Here is an 18,460-nt window from a genome sequence, read left to right on the forward strand (position 1 = left end):
CATCTCCTTTCATTAATCAAATACGGATGAATGCAAGGAGGAACACAAGTTAAGAGACATTAGAAATGGCAGGCTTGGTGAAACTATGGGCAATTATAGTCGCTTGACGATGAATAAACTTAACCATAGTCATAATTCAAAACAAAAGTCTTATGTTGTAATAATTAAACTACATTTATAGGCACCTATAGTCGCTTGACCGACGGATAAACTTAACCATAATTATAATACAAATTTGTGTTAGGACTCGTTTGTTGTTGATTCCATAAACTATCCTTGTGATTCTGCCCCAATGCCTATGACAACATCATAATATGAATGAACATGGACCCGGTTTTGTGCTCACAAAACAGAATGATAGAGGTTTTGTTCAGTAGTTCTGCAATCTGCTGATAATCGAGTATCAAAGCCCTGCTATATGCCAACATTGGACACTCTTGTCACACTGGGAGAAAAAAAAAATGCTAATCACTCTTCATCGGTTCTGGACAAAGTTCACATTGAGAGGACACAAAATTTATCTATCATGTAGTCTGAGACGAGTCGGACAAAACAACTCCTCCCTATGCTCGACACTAGATTACAAGCTTTAGAAGGGACAAACATTCCACACGCTATTCCAATTTCCCTCTAGATGAAACTTCAACTTTCATCATCATTTCATCAAATCGATTACCCGATTCAACCGTTTTCCAAACTAGAGTATTCATCCAATAAAGGAATAGATAGAATGTCTAATGCAACATGGTGTAGAAACAAAGAACTGATTTTTACCTATATCCCATCTTTTCTCTCCTTGCACCATAAGTCACTCACCACCATATTATGAACGTCATGGCATTGTGGTGAAGGCACCCAACTTAGAATTTATTTTTTGAAAACCGACTTTTAAGAAATATATACTACTCCCTTTGTTTCACGATCTTGTCATTTTTGAGGAAATTACGCGTACCAAGAAATCAATTTTTTTTTGTTATTTTTGAAGAAATTATGTGTTTATTTATAATATCCGTAACCGTTTATTATTGCATTATACTCTCTCTGTCCCAAAATGTAAGCAAAAAAACCGCACTTTCTTTGTCCTAAATTGTAAGCAAAAAGAAAAACTTTTATCCTATTTAATCTTATTTTTTTAAAAAACCATCATTTCTTTTTTTTTTTTTGGTACAAAAAAAAACCATCATTTCTAATAAAAACTTTTATTTATTCTCATGAAATTAAATGCAAATTACATTCAGTTTTTTCCATAATCAATAACCAATGAAAATTGTTTTTACATCTTCCTATAAAACTTAATTCAAAGAAAACACAAAAAAAAATTATACTCCAAATTCTTATGTTTTAGTTTTCTTAGTAAGTGTGATTTGATTTTTTTTTGTTTATATTTTGGGACGGAATGATATTATTTATCTCTCTACAATAAATAAGTAGGTATATTATTGACAAATTTTATAACTAATGTTACATTGAAATTTAAAAATGGCAAATAAAGTGAAAGAAAATTATTCTTAAAAAACGACAAGTATCGTGAAAAAGGACTCTAAGCTTAAGAGATTAAAAATAGATTTTTCCAAAGAGAGAATATTTTTTGTTGTAATACTCCCTCCGGTCCTATTTACAAGAGACAATTAATTTTTTAGATATATTAAATAATTTATGTATTTAGTTTAGATTCTTGACTAGATACATAAATTATTCATTGTATCTAAAAAGTCAACTTTCTCTTGTAAATAGGATCGGAGGGAGTAATAATAATAATAAAGGAAAAAGAATAACATTTTGTAGCTTTTGTGAAGTAGTACTACTACTACTAATGAGAGTAGAAAACGTGGAGTGACATAAACCTTGGGATTGAACTTGTGGCGCTAGAAAACAAGTACCGGCACTGAAAGTTACTCTTTAAACACGTACGGAAAGAAATGATGGTGTGGCTCCTATTCAATTTCACATTACATTTTTTTGGGTAGTATTAACTTGTACCTTTAGAGCATCCACAATGGTAGTTTTCTGAGCATCTCCAATAGGAGGTCCTTGCTTAACAAGGACCACTTCCCGTTAAGGACCCTCCATTGGAGGAAGAAAAAATGAATCCCTGTTAAGGAACGGGTAACTATATAAGGACCATCTCTCTCCTAAGTAACTAACGAGTCCCACGTTTAAAAAAGTAATAAAATGTGTACTACTTGGTCCCACTTGCATAAAGGAGTAATAAAATGTGTACTACTTGGTCCCACTTGTAAAAATGAGTAATAGATAAATTATTTTTGTTTAATGATGTAAAGATAGTGGGACATATTTAAGTACTTTTCATTGAAGTCCTTATTAGTGTATTGTCATGGGAGTCATTGAGTCATTAATATGTACTTTTATTAAAAAATTATAAATAAGTGATGTGTCATGTGGGGTCCATTTAAGGAGTCCTTGTTAGAGAACTACCATTGTGGATGCTCTCTCCTTTAATGGACCCCACGTGACACATCATTTATTTATAATTTTTTAATAAAAGTATCTATTAAGGACTCAATGACTCCAATGACAATACACTAATAAGGACTCCAATAAAAAGTACTTAAATATGTCCCACTATCTTTATATCATTAAACAAAAATAATTTATCTATTACTCCTTTTTACAAGTGGGATCAAGTAGTACACATTTTATTACTCCTTTATGCAAGTGGGACCAAGTAGTACACATTTTATTACTTTTTTAAACGTCGGACCCGTTAGTTACCCAGGAGAGAGAGGGTCCTTATATAGTAGCTCGTTCCTTAACAGGGACTCATTTCTTCTTCCTCCAACGGAGGGTCCTTAACGGGAAGTGGTCCTTGTTAAGTAAGGACCCCCCCATTGGAGATGCTCTTAGGGCACATGTTAAGAAACCTAAAAGAAGAAATATTGTCTAAAATTTTGTGCATTTAAATGATTAAAAAGTATGCAATGCACACATTCCAATAAGTTTTTTCTATATTTGAATCATTTTGTTTTAAATTATTTAATTTACAACTTTATTTTATTCTTTTATCTAATCAAATAATTATAATCAAATAAATAATTTAAAATTAATTTTCATATTCATAAAAAATGTAATAACAAGTTTAGAGTAAAAAATATATCCTCGTGAGCTTAGCTCAGTTGGTAGGGATATTGCATTTTATGTGTAGGGGCTGGGGTTCGAACCCCGGTCACTCCACTTCTCCACAATTAAATTGTGTGAGCTCTAGCCACTAGGCTAACCACTAGGCTACTTGACCAAAAAAAAGAGTAAAAAAAATATAATTTAACCTTTAAATCAAATGTAATGAGAATATTCTAATATTAACATCTCATTCCAAATTGTGTGAGCTCTAGCCACTAGGCTACTTGACAAAAAAAAGAGTAAAAAAAATATAATTTAACCTTTAAATCAAATGTAATGAGAATATTCTAATATTAACATCTCATTCCAATTTTTTAAATATACGATTTTATTAGAATCTATTATAAATAAGGAAAAAGGTTCAGTTTAAATTTAAGTAAAAGTGTCCACAATATAACTAATATAACCGACTAGATTAATAAGACATTTAACAGTGTGTGATTATTTTAGAGAAATGAATTAGTGTGTGATTGAAGTTAGTAAGTGAGTGTAGAATGTGAAATCAATCAAATCAAATCATATCATACATCACGAGACAGTAATATTACGATGATGATGATGATGATGATATTATATTCTCACAGCATAGCATAGCATAATTTAATAATAATAATAATGTATTGATTCGGGGTATGGATACGGTTTCAGAACCTGAGATTCCAATTCCATCTTCTTCTTCTTCATCAATGGCGAAGAGACCTTGTCCATCACAAAACCCTAGAATGGAAGTCGAACATGTCCTCGAAGAATTTCTCTCCCTCTCCGATCGTCCTTCTCTCTCCATCGATCTCTCCTTAGAGAATCTTCTTCAATCAATGCCTGCTGACACCGATCTCATCGATCGCGCTCTCAAAATGGGATCTCTACTTCTCGATGCTGCCAAACACTCCTCTCGCAAACGCGCTTATAATCATAATTCAATTGTTTGGCCTCTTCCTCCTGACCTCACCTTCAAGGTTCTCTCAGATTCTCGCAATTTTCAATCCTACGCTACCTTTACTTTTTATCCTTTGTTTTTTGTTTAATTTTATTTATAATTTTGTAATTCATCGATTTAATCATGATTATGTTATGCTTAGTTGATGCTATGTTATTAGTTTCGAGATTCAACCTTTCGATTTACTTTTTCACTGTTGAGCTTTTTCTTTAGATTCTCATCCATTTAGTGTAGTTCATGAACTTTGGTGAATGATTTGCTTTTTGATTAATTTAATTTGATACTATTTTTTGAGTGTTTAATTTAATCCAAAAAAGATTTAGAGTAGAAACTAAACGTGTTTATGGAAGAAAATGTGTTCGCGCACAAGTTTATGTTTTCGTACTTTTATTGTAGTCAATTGATGGTTGTACTTGTTTGCCGGTGCTGAGTGAAAACAAATTTTTCAGTTGCATGCTAGTACTACTGTTGTTGTGAAATTGTGGCGCTATGGTGTAACAGAATTTTAACAAATTATTATTGTTCTATGGTGCACAGCAGCGTAGTAGAATTTGAGCTAACTGATATTTTCTAAGATCTGCGATTGACAACAGTGAATAGCGCTGGGGGAAACTGCTAATTTAGGTTTTGAACATGTTTTACTGTTAAAAAGTGAAATCTCTGGGTACTGATTAAGTGTTATGATGTGCAGATCTTCTCGATGCTTGATACTCAGAGCCTGTGCTTTGTATCCGCTGCTTGCTCATTTTTTAGCAAATGTGCTAAAGATCCTTTGTGCTATGAGAATCTTGATTTGAGAACACTTGTTCCCAAGGTTAACAATGCAGTAGTTGCCACTATGATTCAACGAGCTGGAAAGGCACTAAGGTATGAAAGTTTGGTTTTTATTGATCCTTTTACTTCAATGTTATATTTAATTTAATGTTGCCAAGGAAACTTCAAGTAACTTCATAACTGATCATTTTGAGGACATAACTGGTTGACAATGTTAAAATGAATCATCACCTACCAGCCATATCATTTCCTTATCATGCTTAACCTTTCCCTGTAAAACAGAAAGAAAAAAAAAACACAAGAAATTTAGTTGCATTATGATTATTTGTTTAGATGTTCTGCCTCATCTGCAATGATTTTCTCCCGTCATAAGTGATTCATGTAATATGACATAGGACATACTCCTAACACTATTTTGGTTCGAGTTAAAATTTTGCGCATAATTAGTTTAATGGTTTTAATTGTCTTTTACCCTGTAAACTTTGTTGGCGCTTTCAATCTGAAAAGCAATTAGCTCTTTCTATCACAAAAGGAAAAACTAACTTCCATTTGAATTTTTCTTCAAAAAATAACTTCCATTTGAGAGCCCGTTTGTTATAACTTTTTTAAGAAAAATAAATCACTTTTAAGAGTATTTCATGCGTTTGTTAACTGCTTTTTAAAAAAATCAGCTTCTAAAAAAAATCTAAAAACAACTTCAAATGAGAAGCTGTTAGGAGTAGTTTATCAGAAAATAGATTTTTTTAGAGGAGAGAGAAAATAAGGGTCAAAAGATTGAACTAATTTTTTGATAAAAAATCCCTTTTATATAGTTGTATCCAAACAAACTTAATTATTTGTTAAAAAAAAGTGATTTTTATTACAGTAAGCAAACACAAAATAATTCTTATTTTTTATAAAATCTCTAAAAAAATAATCTCTAAATTATTCAATGTCAAAATCAATTTTATTTTAATCCGTAACAAACAAGCCCTGAATGTGTATTAACTTTTGGTGTATTTTTTGCCTTATTGTATCCTAACATAAATCTGTTTTATTTTTTTTAATAAGGTCTATTAAACTTGGTGTCGTCCCTGTTACTGCTTGTCCTCTTGGATTTTGTCAACCATCGGTTTCTACAGTCAGAAAAGCTATCGTAGAGGCGCCTAACTATTCATGGAATGATAAGAGGTCTCATCAAGGGAGAGAATCATCTATTCTTACAAGATGCTGTTTAAGCCCTTTAAGTGGGGATGGTGGTGCACCAGGGTATGTTTCTCATGGACTTCAATGTTCGGTACTTTTCAGTTTTCAGTGATTTGGTTAGAATTTCCTCTTAAATTCTATTTTTGCAGGGCTCTTTTGAGAAAGTTACACCTTTACAATATTGAGAGAATGGACAACACATCTCTTTGTTGTGCATTGTCAGCGTGCCCTTCTCTCCTTGATCTGGAAATTGTTGGAATGTAAGTTAATTTACTTCAACTCTCGTTATTCCTTTCTCTTCCTTATTACTTATAAGTGTTTCCCACTGCTAGTTGCTTATGAACTCTTTGTTTTATTAGTTATTACCGTATTTGTTTCCTTTCCCTTTTAAGCTCTGACATGGATATGATGTATATGCATATTTATTTTTAATAACGAAAGGTGTATTTTATAGTTTTTTAGTTTCATTTGCAACATGTAATTATTGTTGCTCGTAAGTCTTTAGCATTTGATGTGTATATGTATCCCTGTCTCCTCATGCTTTTTGCTAGTTCATTTCTTTAGAAAGAGAACGTTGTTTCTAATGTATTTATTGATGGTAATTTTTTTTTGCTAACTTCTAGTCATGTTGAGCTGAGGCAAACATTAATGTCAGTAAGTGCTAACTGCCACTTGATTGAGCGTTTGTTTTTCGAGTCTTCGAGAACAGGTATGTCATTTTCTCAACTTTACTTTTCCTTTGAAGACACTTTGCGTCCCTGCTTATCTCGATTTAATCATTAGGTAGAGATGACAGCTTGAAAGCACAAACCTGTTCCGAGCTAGTAAACAATTGTCCTCATCTAACTTCTTTATCTCTTCGAGGGTTTAAGCTACATGATTGTAAAGTTCGTATACTGGTTAAGGTATGTTTTTAGTTTAGTGTTTGTTTTAAGTTCTCATTTCCAACAGTTTTTGCATTGTGTACCCATTTGAGATTTTGATGAACTGTGGCAGTGTCTTGGTATGTTAGAAACAAGTCCCACATTTGGTAGAATAGAGAGGGCTAAAATGTTTACAAGGAAAAGGAGATCTAGTATCCATTTGTTGGTTCAAATTTTTGGACCATGGATCCCAAGCTTTGACCATTGAAGCCCAGTCCATAAAACTCCACCAACTGGCCCATGCAATAAAATTCCAACATGTTAATCTTGGGAGTTTCTACCTTTTAAATATTTGTTGAAATAGACCCTCTGGTTTCAAATATAAACAACAAAAATCACCAGTTTGGTGGTCCAAAATATAGGCAAAATTCAATGAAACGTGCTCTATTTAATGATATCATTGTTAGGATATCCTTCAATTAATTTAGATTCTATTTTCAGTAACCTCTTTTATTTCTACGAAACAACTCTCTACGGAGGACATTTTGCAGAATACATTCATTTTATAGATTACACCAATAAAGTTAAAAGAGAATACCTTACTAATAAGCGTAAATTATATTTGTTACTTATATTCGAAGCTGGAGGGGGTATATTTTCCCACCAATATACGATGTTGATGTCTACATTTGACTTAAGTTTGTTGAGGCATCTGTGAGGGAAAGGCAGTAGAGTTGTAAATTGAGTAAATATTCAAGTGAAGCAAGCTATGTATGCACTCAATTTGGTTATTTTGTTGTCATTTTTGCACTTTTCTGATGTGAGTTTTATAATCTACTAATTTCTTTTCACCTTTTAATAGCTGGTATGCAAATTCAATTTGTCTGAATAATAATTTTGCAATGGTACACACATGTGTCCAGAAATTGCCTCAAGCCAAATTAGGAAGGAGATAGTAAATTACTTTATTTTCCCTTTCCTCATTTGAACCAAAGAGTATCAGAGGAAAGCAGTGGCAAATATATCTTCTTGATATCTACTTATGTGGTATTTAAAGCTAGAGTTTCTGTTTTAAAGTTTGTGCCATTAATACTAGAAAATTACTTTGTATTCTAATAATTCTTATTTTTATCCGAGTAAAAGTAAAGTCCCATATTTTGCATTAATTTCAATTTGCATTTGCAGGGATTTCGGAAACTGCAATATGTTGATTTTTCATCATCATATTCAATCACAGGAAGTTTCTTAAGGTTAGTTATTTCTTACGATACTTTGCAAGAATCCTTCAGATTCTATCCGTCTCTTGAGATAGTCGGTTCGAAAAATATAAAACCTTGATTTTTCAGGAACCTTGGAGGCTGCAATGGTGGGAATTTCCTCGAGGTCTTAATTTTAAGGGATTGCATGCATCTCAAAGAGGTGGGGTTATAATAGATTTCTGGTGGGTTCTGTATTTTATTTCCAAAACTGTCTCTGAAATGCTAATGATTCATGCGCAGATCGAAGTTGCTAGGTTGTTGATAGCGATTCTTGAAGGAGATTTCAAATTGCTTAAACATCTTGTGGGTACATGGAAATTTTTACATTGCTAAAAATGAGAGTAGAGTTTCTTCTCGATTCTCACTCTTGCCATTAAACAGGACATATCCAATAGGGAAGGCTTAGCATGTGAAGCTGACTGGTATCACAGGTGCTACAACTCTAGGTAAATGATTATCATTTATTGATGTGATTCTTTAATTTTCTGAATGACTGTTGTCGTTTCTTTATGTATTTAATTACATATTTCTGGTTATATGTTGCAGTATTATGCCTATAAAGCAGGTTTTGGAGGCAAGGCCTGGTATGCGTGTGGTGGCGGAGTATCCATCAGAAGGAAGGTTAGATATTCTTTCGAATAGGGTCAAGGGTTTTTTTCGTTTCAAAAATCTTAATTCTGACAGTTGCTAATTTTTATCGCGCTGGATTGTGTTGCAGCTACGTTGAGACATGTGATACTGACATGAATAGTGATATAAGTCTGTTATCGCAATTTAGCAACCACACGTCAGATGGATCGATTTTTATGAGTACATCTGAAAGCAGCTACTACAGCGACCATGTTAGTGGCAATGAGGAAGGACAAGATGCGGTGATTTACGGGGAAAGTTCAGATGAGGAGAACAATCTGAACCTGTAACCAATTTTCAATGTCGCCATTAATTGAAAAGGACAATAATCTAGTGAAGTTGGTTGGTACTCTCTCCTTTTCTATTTACATATATTTGTGCGGAAAATGACGGATTTACAAAAATAGATATATGGTGCCCTTGGGTTGACCTAGGGTACAAGCTTTTGTAGATGATTGTGAAGGAATAGATGCATGGTGTTCTGACCTTTTGGTGAATGTCATGGTTGACATGTGACAAATAGGCATATTTTTTTTTATTTTCTTTTAAGAAGCAAATAGGCATATAGTAAATCTGTTGGAAATTAGAGATAGGGATGAATTTAAAAGTAAGGTCCAGAAGCTTGTTTTCCTTGTGATTCAATGTTTCTTAGTAGCCATTTCATCAGTTTTGTTCAACTCTTGCGTTTCCTAATATTTGTTATTTGCTTTAAAATTTATCCACTAGGGGAGCAGTAGGGGAAGAAGGATATGCCGGTCACCAGGATCAACGCCAACTGCGGACCTTGGATCGTCTCAACTTTAATTTTGCACTTCACCGACTCTCTTGAGTTCATCATTGTGGAGTTTGTAGCAATTTTGTTATTGCTCTTGGTTTCCATATTTGCAGAATGTATATGGCCACTCCATCCCAGTCCAACCCCTAAAAGAGAGGTGGATTTTCCATATAACGCGGAAATTTTGTGCTCTCTTATTGGCTCTAATGTGCAGGATAGATTCAATCATATGAATGATGTCTCCCTTTGACACTAGCTGTCTATTTTGCATAATAAAATATAATAAACAATTATTTGCTTACATTATCAGCATAACATTCATTCCGAACAAAATAAATTTTAACTGATTTTTTCAGGTATTATTGGTGGTAACCAAGTTTTGATCATGCGATCTCATGAACTAATCATTTCTCTTTAGACAGTTTAATCTCAATTGCCTAAAGAAATGTTACGTACTATCTAGCACGGTGTTTAATCTCAATTGTCTAAAGAAATGTTACTACTTATTATCTAGCACGGTCTATCAACTTCAGTTAAATTAAACGTATTCCTCGTCATTAATTGTGAACACACTTTTTTCCCTGGCAATCAACAAATGAACTAATTACATCCACAGTTCACCTTCTACACGTTGAAAAAGAAAGCTAGTCATGTGAATAATCTTTTTTACACATTATCAAATGCACAAAACTTTGTTTCCAGTCAAAGTAATAGCTGGTGCAATCTTTCCCTAGTGTGGCTGCCATGAGTATGTTTCCACGTTCAAAACCATTAAACATATATGACGGTAATATTCAGACATATTGTATGTCATATTGTCATTCTATGTGTTTATCTCAAGTTTACTTTGTATCTTGTATAACTTTCACGCATTTAGAAACCACACATAGAATTAGAAATCATAGAACAACAACCGTATTCGACATCAAAATTGTAATGTAAAAAAACCATTCTTCATAAAATGTATAAGCAATAAAATGATGACATCATTATTTGTTAAGAAAAAAATTAAAAATTCTATCATTATATATTTCAAAACATTGAAGACAAATAAATAATCAAAAATATATTTTTTTATGCACGTGATCAAACAACCATTTTACAATTTATCTCTCACCATTGTGATTTATTTTTTGATAAAACACAATTGTGCATTTGATTCTTCACAATTAAGATTATTGAATAATTTTTAATAGGGGCGGCAGTTAATTTTTAGTGAATAAAAGCTAAAATCATTTCGTGGTAAAAAAAAACTAATATCAACAATTAGTGGCAAAATAAATAATTTAGTTGGGGACAGCTGCCCTGATTTTTGTATAAGGTAGACCTGTCACTGATACCCATAACGAAAATCAGTCCTAGTTTTTTTCCCAGACAAACGCCATGGGTGATTGATTCACTTGACCCTGATTTTGGTAGTCCCGTATGTGATATGGTTGTTCTTTTGGACTCCACATATGCGTAAACCGTTTGAGAGATGACTCTTCAATGATATTTTTCGTGTTTTTAAAGGTTTTGGAAGATAACTCTTGAAGGTTGTATTTTAGAATAAAAAGTAAGTAGAGGGACCAAAAGAACGTTCCTGATGGGATAACATACCTTTTACCCATTTAAATGAACTATTTAGAAAAGCCATAAAAAAGGAATGAATATGAGGAGTTTAGGTATGCTCCATTTACCTCACACTTCATTTAGTCAATTTAAGTCATGGATGTACGACACATGGCAAACAAATATTCAAGGGTTGAAATTAAAATAAAATACCATGTTCCCTTTTCCCTTTCTCACGACTATACCCTCCCTCTTCCTTCCATCACATCTCACCGCCATTTTAGGGAGTAACTACAAAATTCCATGAATCTGAAACATCTCCCTTGCAATCTTCTATGCATTGATCAATGCATTTGTTATCCTTATACACCATTAAGAAAAAAGCATCGCATTCGTCATGTTACAAAATCATGGATGTTGTATTTGTTTTGATTTTATAACAATTAGATTAGTAAAAAGGAATGTGAATTTATTCATATGAAGAGATTATTCATACTCATATGAAGAATTGTTAAAACTGAAATCATGGATGCTGAATTTCTGCAAACTGAAATTTTTGAATCAATTGTTGCTTTATTCTAAACTGCGGTGAGCGGTGATAATAGAAAGAGGAAGCGTATTGCACAGAAAGGAGAGGAGGGAGCGTATTTTTTCCTTTAACAAACATGCAATCCTTCAATTTTGATCTCAACCCTTGGATATTTATTTGCCACGTGTCATACATCCATTACTTCAATGGACTAAATGGAGCACGAGGAAAATGGAGCATACCTGAACTCGAATATGAGTGGTGACTTAAGGATCATGATTATTTGTTTTATAGTTCAGGTAACAATGACAAGGGAATTTTTAAAAAAGCAATTGACATCCATTTAAATAAAAAAAAGCAATTGACATGAGGGGCATTTGATCGAGATTTTAAATCACAACATGCTCCTGCTATCCACTAAAACGAGTTTAAGCGTGCTTTTAGATTTTCAAGCTACCATCTCTAGTGTGTCCGTCCATACTCATACTGAATTGTGAAACTGAGCCACAATCCCTCGTCTCCGGTCACATCCATAATAAGCGACACACCATTGAGTCAGTGACTCATGTGGCAGCGAGCAGTTGCTATGCCATGCTCTTCCGCAAATGCAACACTATCGGGCGCTTTCGACAACCGATGAATAGTTATAGATAAGATTTCGTCCAGATAAAAGCGATTATGCTTTCAATATCTGGTCATACATGAAATTCATTGGCTACAATTATATTGGTTGAAGAATCACTATAGGAAATGTGGATTAGTCTATTTAAATTGATCATGATATACAAGTCATTGATAAAATCCAACCTATACAAAACTCACCAACTAAATATTGGAGATAGCTTCTGCACCGGATATTATTAAAAAAACAAAATATGATTGCACTATTCTACCATCAGCTATAATAACCAGAAAAATAAATATAAACTCATCAGCTCAGAAAGCATTCAGTCAAGGAATAGCAGGAACAGGAATAATTCCCAATTTTCTGCGAACATCTTCCAAATCTTCATGAAAATGCTGCTCATAATACACACACATGAGATCATTGCACTGTGTGCCAGCACGAACAGCCCAGGGGAAGTAGTGCTGATAAAACAATTTTCTTTGTTTTTCGCTGAATCTTGCTGTGCCCCCTATAACAGACATCATACACATAGGAAGATACATCTGCTCAAACTCAATTACCTTTAGCGCTGACTCCCCAATCAAGTTAGTGGGAAGGTCAAAAAGGGTATGCCAGAAGTCATGGACTTCACGAGCTCGCATGGCAACATAGGCCAACTCATCTGTATCCATGAAGCGCACAGGAGGTCGATCATCTGGTGAAAAGTTCCTGGATCCCATAAATCTAGCATAGGCAGCACCAAATGTATTAGCTGGCAGGTCCCAAGCATGTCCTACATTTGCAGATACAACACGAGGGCGCTCCAACAGTACTGCCTGTCAAACAAGGTTGTGAAAGCAAATGCATTGGTATTAGCTGTTTAACAGAAAATGCATTTTTATTTCAGAGATAGCAATGAGAATCATGTTTAGTGATGACTATTGATAACCCCTTTAATCTGAAGAAATGAAGCAATAATCATCCTTATATGCTGTCTAGAATTTTGAAATTCGAAAAATTAGTGACACGACATAATATTCCAAAAGAAATCACAGCTCTATCAAAAATTTGTCACCGATGTGGGTATTGCCTCCTGAGTCGTATTTTCACATTCACAATTACAAAAATTTGTCACCGATGTAGGTATTGCCTCCTGAGTTGTATTTTCACATTCACAATTGCAAAACATTGTTACTTTTCAACATGAGTTGGTTCACCATGTAACACTCTTCGCTTCACCACAACAATAGTGGGTTGTTATTTGCAACTCAAGACTTTGTGTTGCCTCGAAATATAAACTATTTTTGTTACTAAATTAACAAAGGGTACTCAGCATTTAACATCAACAAAAACCAAGAAGATATCATAAAACTTTGGTTGGTCTAACTAACTCAACCCTGCGAAATCGGTTTGTAAGGTGTGCAATGCCTCCACTTATCAAATTTTCAAATCATATTTCATCCAATATGGGACTCTTAGCACACACTCTCACGCCTAAATAGTAAGTACTAGTGGCCCGATAGCGGTAGTTTGTGGTAGTCCAACAGATTTTGAACAGACTCATACCATCCTAAAATATCAAGCCTAACTCAACTTTACAAAACCAACTTCTAAAGGTTAGCACTAACGAACTCATATCTTATCTAATGTGGGACTCATAACATGATGAGCAAGGCAAACAAACATGTTATTGAAAGAATAAAAGAACACGAAAATAATTAATAAGGGAAGGGGAAACAATTACTGACCCTTCCTTCAGGGGAAGATTTCATCCTTTGAAGAACCCTTTCAAAGGCAGGCTTTCCAGTTGTTTCACCAAGAGCTGCTATCAAATCAGCTCTTCGTGGATCCAAAAGTGCTCCAACTGCAGAACCTAATGCCACAGCCGCCTGCTGCCATGTCTTCAGCTTGATTGTACCGCCTCCCACCATTCTAACTACTTTGTAAAATCTGATCACAACAGAACCTTATTATTATCACTCATTCACGGAATTCAATCACAGGGTTTGAGGGGAAAATGAGAGGAAAAGTAACAAAAACAGACAAGACAAGAACCAGATCGTGTGCGGCGTTTCAACAGCGGTGTGGGATTGATCGACGGTGGCGTGATGCTGTGCGAAGGTTGAAGAGAAGGAGAAACAGGTTTGCCCACAAAATACCAATATCATCCCTCTCAGTGATTTACTTTGAAATACATAGGTAAAATTAATATTTTACAACATTACTCCATTTTTTTTAATTGTATTCATAATTAATGATATAATATAAAAAAGTAAGACTTTGACTGGATTTTACTGGGAAACAGTCATTTTGATCCCTGATGTGCACCTCGTTGTCAAAACAGTCCCTGACTCGGGAAAAAAATACAAAGTAGTCCCCAACTCCAACACCCGTTAGTCGCTTTAATCTTAGCCGTTGATTTTTTTTTCGCTGCGTGTCATGCATTAATTCAACAGCTTCATTAACGCCTCTATGCCACGTCATACATCCTTGTCAGGTACTAACAGTGGCGTTGACTAGACCCTCGATCAGGAGGTTCAAACTTTTGAACATAATAATTATAATTATTACTATAATCATAAACTTAATCCTAATAAAATGCTTACTAATTTCTTCAATTCTATTGAAAGAGCTCTGCCGTGTTCTCTACAAATTCTTAATTGATGCTATTTCATCTAAGCCTCCACCCATTTGAGTATTCATCGCTCTAGCTTTTGGGACACAACACAAAGGCCCTGCAACTGCATAATGCAATTTTTCTGCCTCCTAGAATATAAACTTCCCACAATCAAATTGCTAAGAAAGAATTCAAAAGAACTAAGAATATGGGTAACATATGGTTGCAAGAAACTGACATATTAGGGTCTTGATCAAATATTTTAACTTTGAATAAAAACTAAATTTCAGTGTATTGGTCAAGTTGTCTATCACCATCTTGACAAATTGTCTTCAGTATAACCAGTGACATTAGGTTTTTGGTTGTGAATGCCAAAGTAATTGTTGCCTCCAATATTAAACAAGTATATAACATTGCTGAAAACCTTTTTGTTTTTTTTATCACCTAGTGTTTGCTTTAATAACTTCACTACTTCCTTGAAGTAGCTCAATTGTGTTAGAAGATTGATATGAAAAGTGAAATAATAATCATTTGGGCATATCAAGAGCAACAATAACAACGGTCAAGCAGAGTCATATCAATAACAATAACAACAAATTAGTACCAATTTTGGACCCAAAAAAAAAAAAAAAAAACTCCAATTGCATAATCACAATTCACAAAATCCCAAATTTTGGAGGCATCAAAACCCTAACAATGGTGTCACAACACAAATATATTACTTATAATCCCAATTTCATAACCAATTAAACACTATTAGAGTCATATAAACAAATCCAAAATCAAAAAACCGTAATTTAAAGCAAAAAAAGGAGATTCATTCATTCTGTTGAGTGTTAGAAAGAAAACCTGATGTGTTGGACAGAGGAGGGCGGTGGTCGCACGAACTAAATAGAGATTCGGAACAAAAACAATCGCGAGCCACAGGGTGAAGAGGGTAGCACGTGGTGGTGGACGGTGGCGCCGCTGCGTTTTATATCCGAGAATGTGAGAAATAGTTAGTCGGAGAAGACGCCGGTGGTGGCAACGGTTAATTGAAGAGAGTGAAAATTACACACGAACGGCGATTTCAACGGTTTAGGGACAGCGGCGATTTCACATTGAGGCAACAAGGTCTTCGTCGGACATATTTTTTCTGAGGAGATAACTCATTGAACAATTATTGATGTTTTTATCTTGATTATTTTTTTTAAAAAACAATTAACTCCTTCAAAATAAGCTATAATCAGTGATGAGAAATAAGTTCAAGGCTTATTTGATTCGTTGGTCCCCTAAATAATTTCGAGTTTTCATTTTGGTCCCACAATTAAATTTAGATAACGAATTATTATTTTTACTTAATAGGTATTACTATATAGATATATTTCTTTTTAATTTGTTTTGATTAATTATATTAAAAATATATTTTTAGATAACTTTGATTATAAATGAATCTTTTATAACAAAAAATACAAGAAAAATATTGAAATAATTAAAAGTGCACAATTTTAATGTTTCGCCCGGATTACCAAATTTTTTAGGACCGGACCATACGTGCTTGTTTGTCCCTTTTTTTTATTATTGCATTTAGAAAAAAGATAGAAATAAGTAAATATGGCGAGAGGAAGACTATAGTTCTTCCAAAATGTAGGTGGGGAGGTCGTACCAACAAACATCAAATTGAACAGTTAGCCTATAGTTCACCAATTTGTCATCACAATGATTTCATGCACCATAAGTTTGAGATTATGAAATTCATGATTTTGAGTAAGCGGAGAGTTAGACTATAACTTACACATTGAGAAATCATTTCATAACATAACATAATATAAACTCAGCATAATTAACCATTTCTTAACGGATAATAAAAATGTTTAATATAGAATCAAGACCAATGTAGATTTGCAATTACATTAATAGTTAATGTGATGTATGTGGCTATTGTATTCAATTGACTATAGTTCAAAATATTTTTATCTACTTTTTTTCCGAGGAATTAGTCACTTTAGTCTCTGAATGGGGAACGATTCGTCAATTTAGTCCCTGAATGCAGATAATATGCAAAACAGTCCCTGCATGGTCAATTTCAGGGACTAAAGTGACTAACGAAGTCCACATTCAGGGACTAAATTGACTAACGGAGTCTGCATTCAGGGACTAAATTGACTAACAAAGTCTACATTCAGGGACTATTTTGCAATTTATCTGCATTCAGGGACTAAATTGACGAATCGTTCCCCATTCAGGGACTAAAGTGACTAATTCCCCCTTTTTTTCCCCTTCCATTAAATAGCTTGAGAATTGGCATAACTGTAATGGATGACACTGTAAATTGCTGTTAGTGAATAATTTAGAACCCTAAAATAAAGGTGCATGATTCATGAAAAAAAAAATTGGATGGTTTGAAGAGGAGAATAATATGATTTATTTTTTTCGTTTGGATCCTTTACTTCATGCACATATATGTTTAACACAAGTTCATTATATGAGAATTTAATATGATCAAACTGCACTATGTTTGAGGGTCTCTGTGCATGCGATTCCATAGCATACATCAATTGTTAAACTCTTCAAAAGAGTTCGAAATATGCTTGCTAGTAATGAATTCATAGTAGTTACTACTAGTGAACATAATTCAGAACGCGAATATATTAGTTGGACCTTGTGATTAATGTGAGGCAATGCCTGTAGTGTGGTTATCAAAAGGAAAATAAGTAAGGAAATACAGAAGTAGCATCAACTCAACATGGCATCCTTTGACTTTTCATAGTTGTTTGATTGTGCTTTTTCATGGTAAATGCTGAAAAGAAATTTCTCACACTTGAAGCCTAAAAATACATTTCGGTTCAGAATAATGATTTTCGTTCGATATTACATAACTAAAATAAAGTTAATGTGATTTTGGTTAATATAGAATCAAGACGTCCCAATGAGCATAGCTCAGTTGATAGGGACATGCATTGTTATGTGCAGGGGCCGAGGTTCGAACCCCGGACAATTCTAACAGATAGGCTACTTGACCAGGAAAAAAAAAGAATCAAGACCAATATAGATTTGCAATTACATTAAAAAAGACAAAGAAAAACACAATTAAATTCACAAAAGTACTAAAAAATACATTTAAGATCAAAATATTGATTTTGGTTCAATTCGACTCGGTTCGTAGGTAACAAAATGGTTAATCGAACCATAAGTTTGGTTCGTTCCAAACCTAAAATGGTTCGGTTTCTTCAAACCATTTCAACGATTCAGTTCGATTTGGTTCGGTTTTCTTCAATAACCGAACTATGTCCACCCCTACTAATATATAAACTTACTAATTATTTTAAGACTCAAACTGGAGTATTTTAATTAAAAAATGTCAATAGTTAATATGTTAGGGGAATTTGTTATTAACATATACCAATCATTGAACCTCAATCTCAATATACCAATCATCACTCAATCAACTCAATGGATTCAACAACCACTGATTTAGAGAAAAAGTAAAATCTTTGGACATTGATCCAAGACCAAGAATATGTCAAAATCCACCACCTTTTCCCAATTGAAGCCTTCTTGCTTAAAGATGATTGCATTTTGAACCTTCAAAATTGTAGAAATATTAGAGAACTAA

General features: G+C 33.7%; 2 protein-coding genes across 5 annotated transcripts; one reads left to right on the forward strand and one right to left on the reverse strand.

The window, feature by feature from the left end:
- The first annotated feature begins 3,740 nt into the window (after positions 1-3,740).
- Positions 3,741-9,862, forward strand: LOC146910070 (F-box protein At4g02760-like). 2 transcript variants are annotated; one of them, XM_085723539.1, is made up of 13 exons: positions 3,741-4,094; positions 4,767-4,942; positions 5,900-6,097; positions 6,184-6,294; positions 6,658-6,743; positions 6,818-6,939; positions 8,083-8,147; positions 8,244-8,316; positions 8,397-8,459; positions 8,538-8,602; positions 8,703-8,777; positions 8,875-9,128; positions 9,513-9,862. In XM_085723539.1, the coding sequence occupies exons 1-12, from the start codon at positions 3,771-3,773 to the stop codon at positions 9,074-9,076; spliced, it is 1,560 nt and encodes a 519-aa protein (XP_085579665.1). In that variant the 5' UTR covers positions 3,741-3,770; the 3' UTR covers positions 9,077-9,128; positions 9,513-9,862. The 2 variants fall into 2 exon arrangements, with proteins under 2 accessions (XP_085579665.1, XP_085579666.1); XM_085723540.1 differs by having other exon boundaries at positions 9,521-9,862.
- Positions 9,863-12,385: 2,523 nt separating this feature from the next.
- LOC146910071 (coenzyme Q biosynthesis Coq4 family protein / ubiquinone biosynthesis Coq4 family protein) lies at positions 12,386-16,010 on the reverse strand. 3 transcript variants are annotated; one of them, XM_085723543.1, is made up of 4 exons: positions 15,715-16,010; positions 14,304-14,359; positions 13,997-14,198; positions 12,386-13,084 (listed from the first exon to the last, which is right to left on the reverse strand). In XM_085723543.1, the coding sequence occupies exons 3-4, from the start codon at positions 14,177-14,179 to the stop codon at positions 12,593-12,595; spliced, it is 675 nt and encodes a 224-aa protein (XP_085579669.1). In that variant the 5' UTR covers positions 14,180-14,198; positions 14,304-14,359; positions 15,715-16,010; the 3' UTR covers positions 12,386-12,592. The 3 variants fall into 3 exon arrangements, with proteins under 3 accessions (XP_085579669.1, XP_085579668.1, XP_085579667.1); XM_085723542.1 differs by having other exon boundaries at positions 14,304-15,014; XM_085723541.1 differs by lacking the exon at positions 14,304-14,359.
- Positions 16,011-18,460: the final 2,450 nt, after the last annotated feature.

The sequence above is a fragment of the Medicago sativa genome, chromosome 7 (genome assembly GCF_051527215.1).
Source record: "Medicago sativa cultivar Bolivia chromosome 7, Bolivia_mono, whole genome shotgun sequence".
Lineage (NCBI taxonomy): Eukaryota > Viridiplantae > Streptophyta > Magnoliopsida > Fabales > Fabaceae > Medicago > Medicago sativa.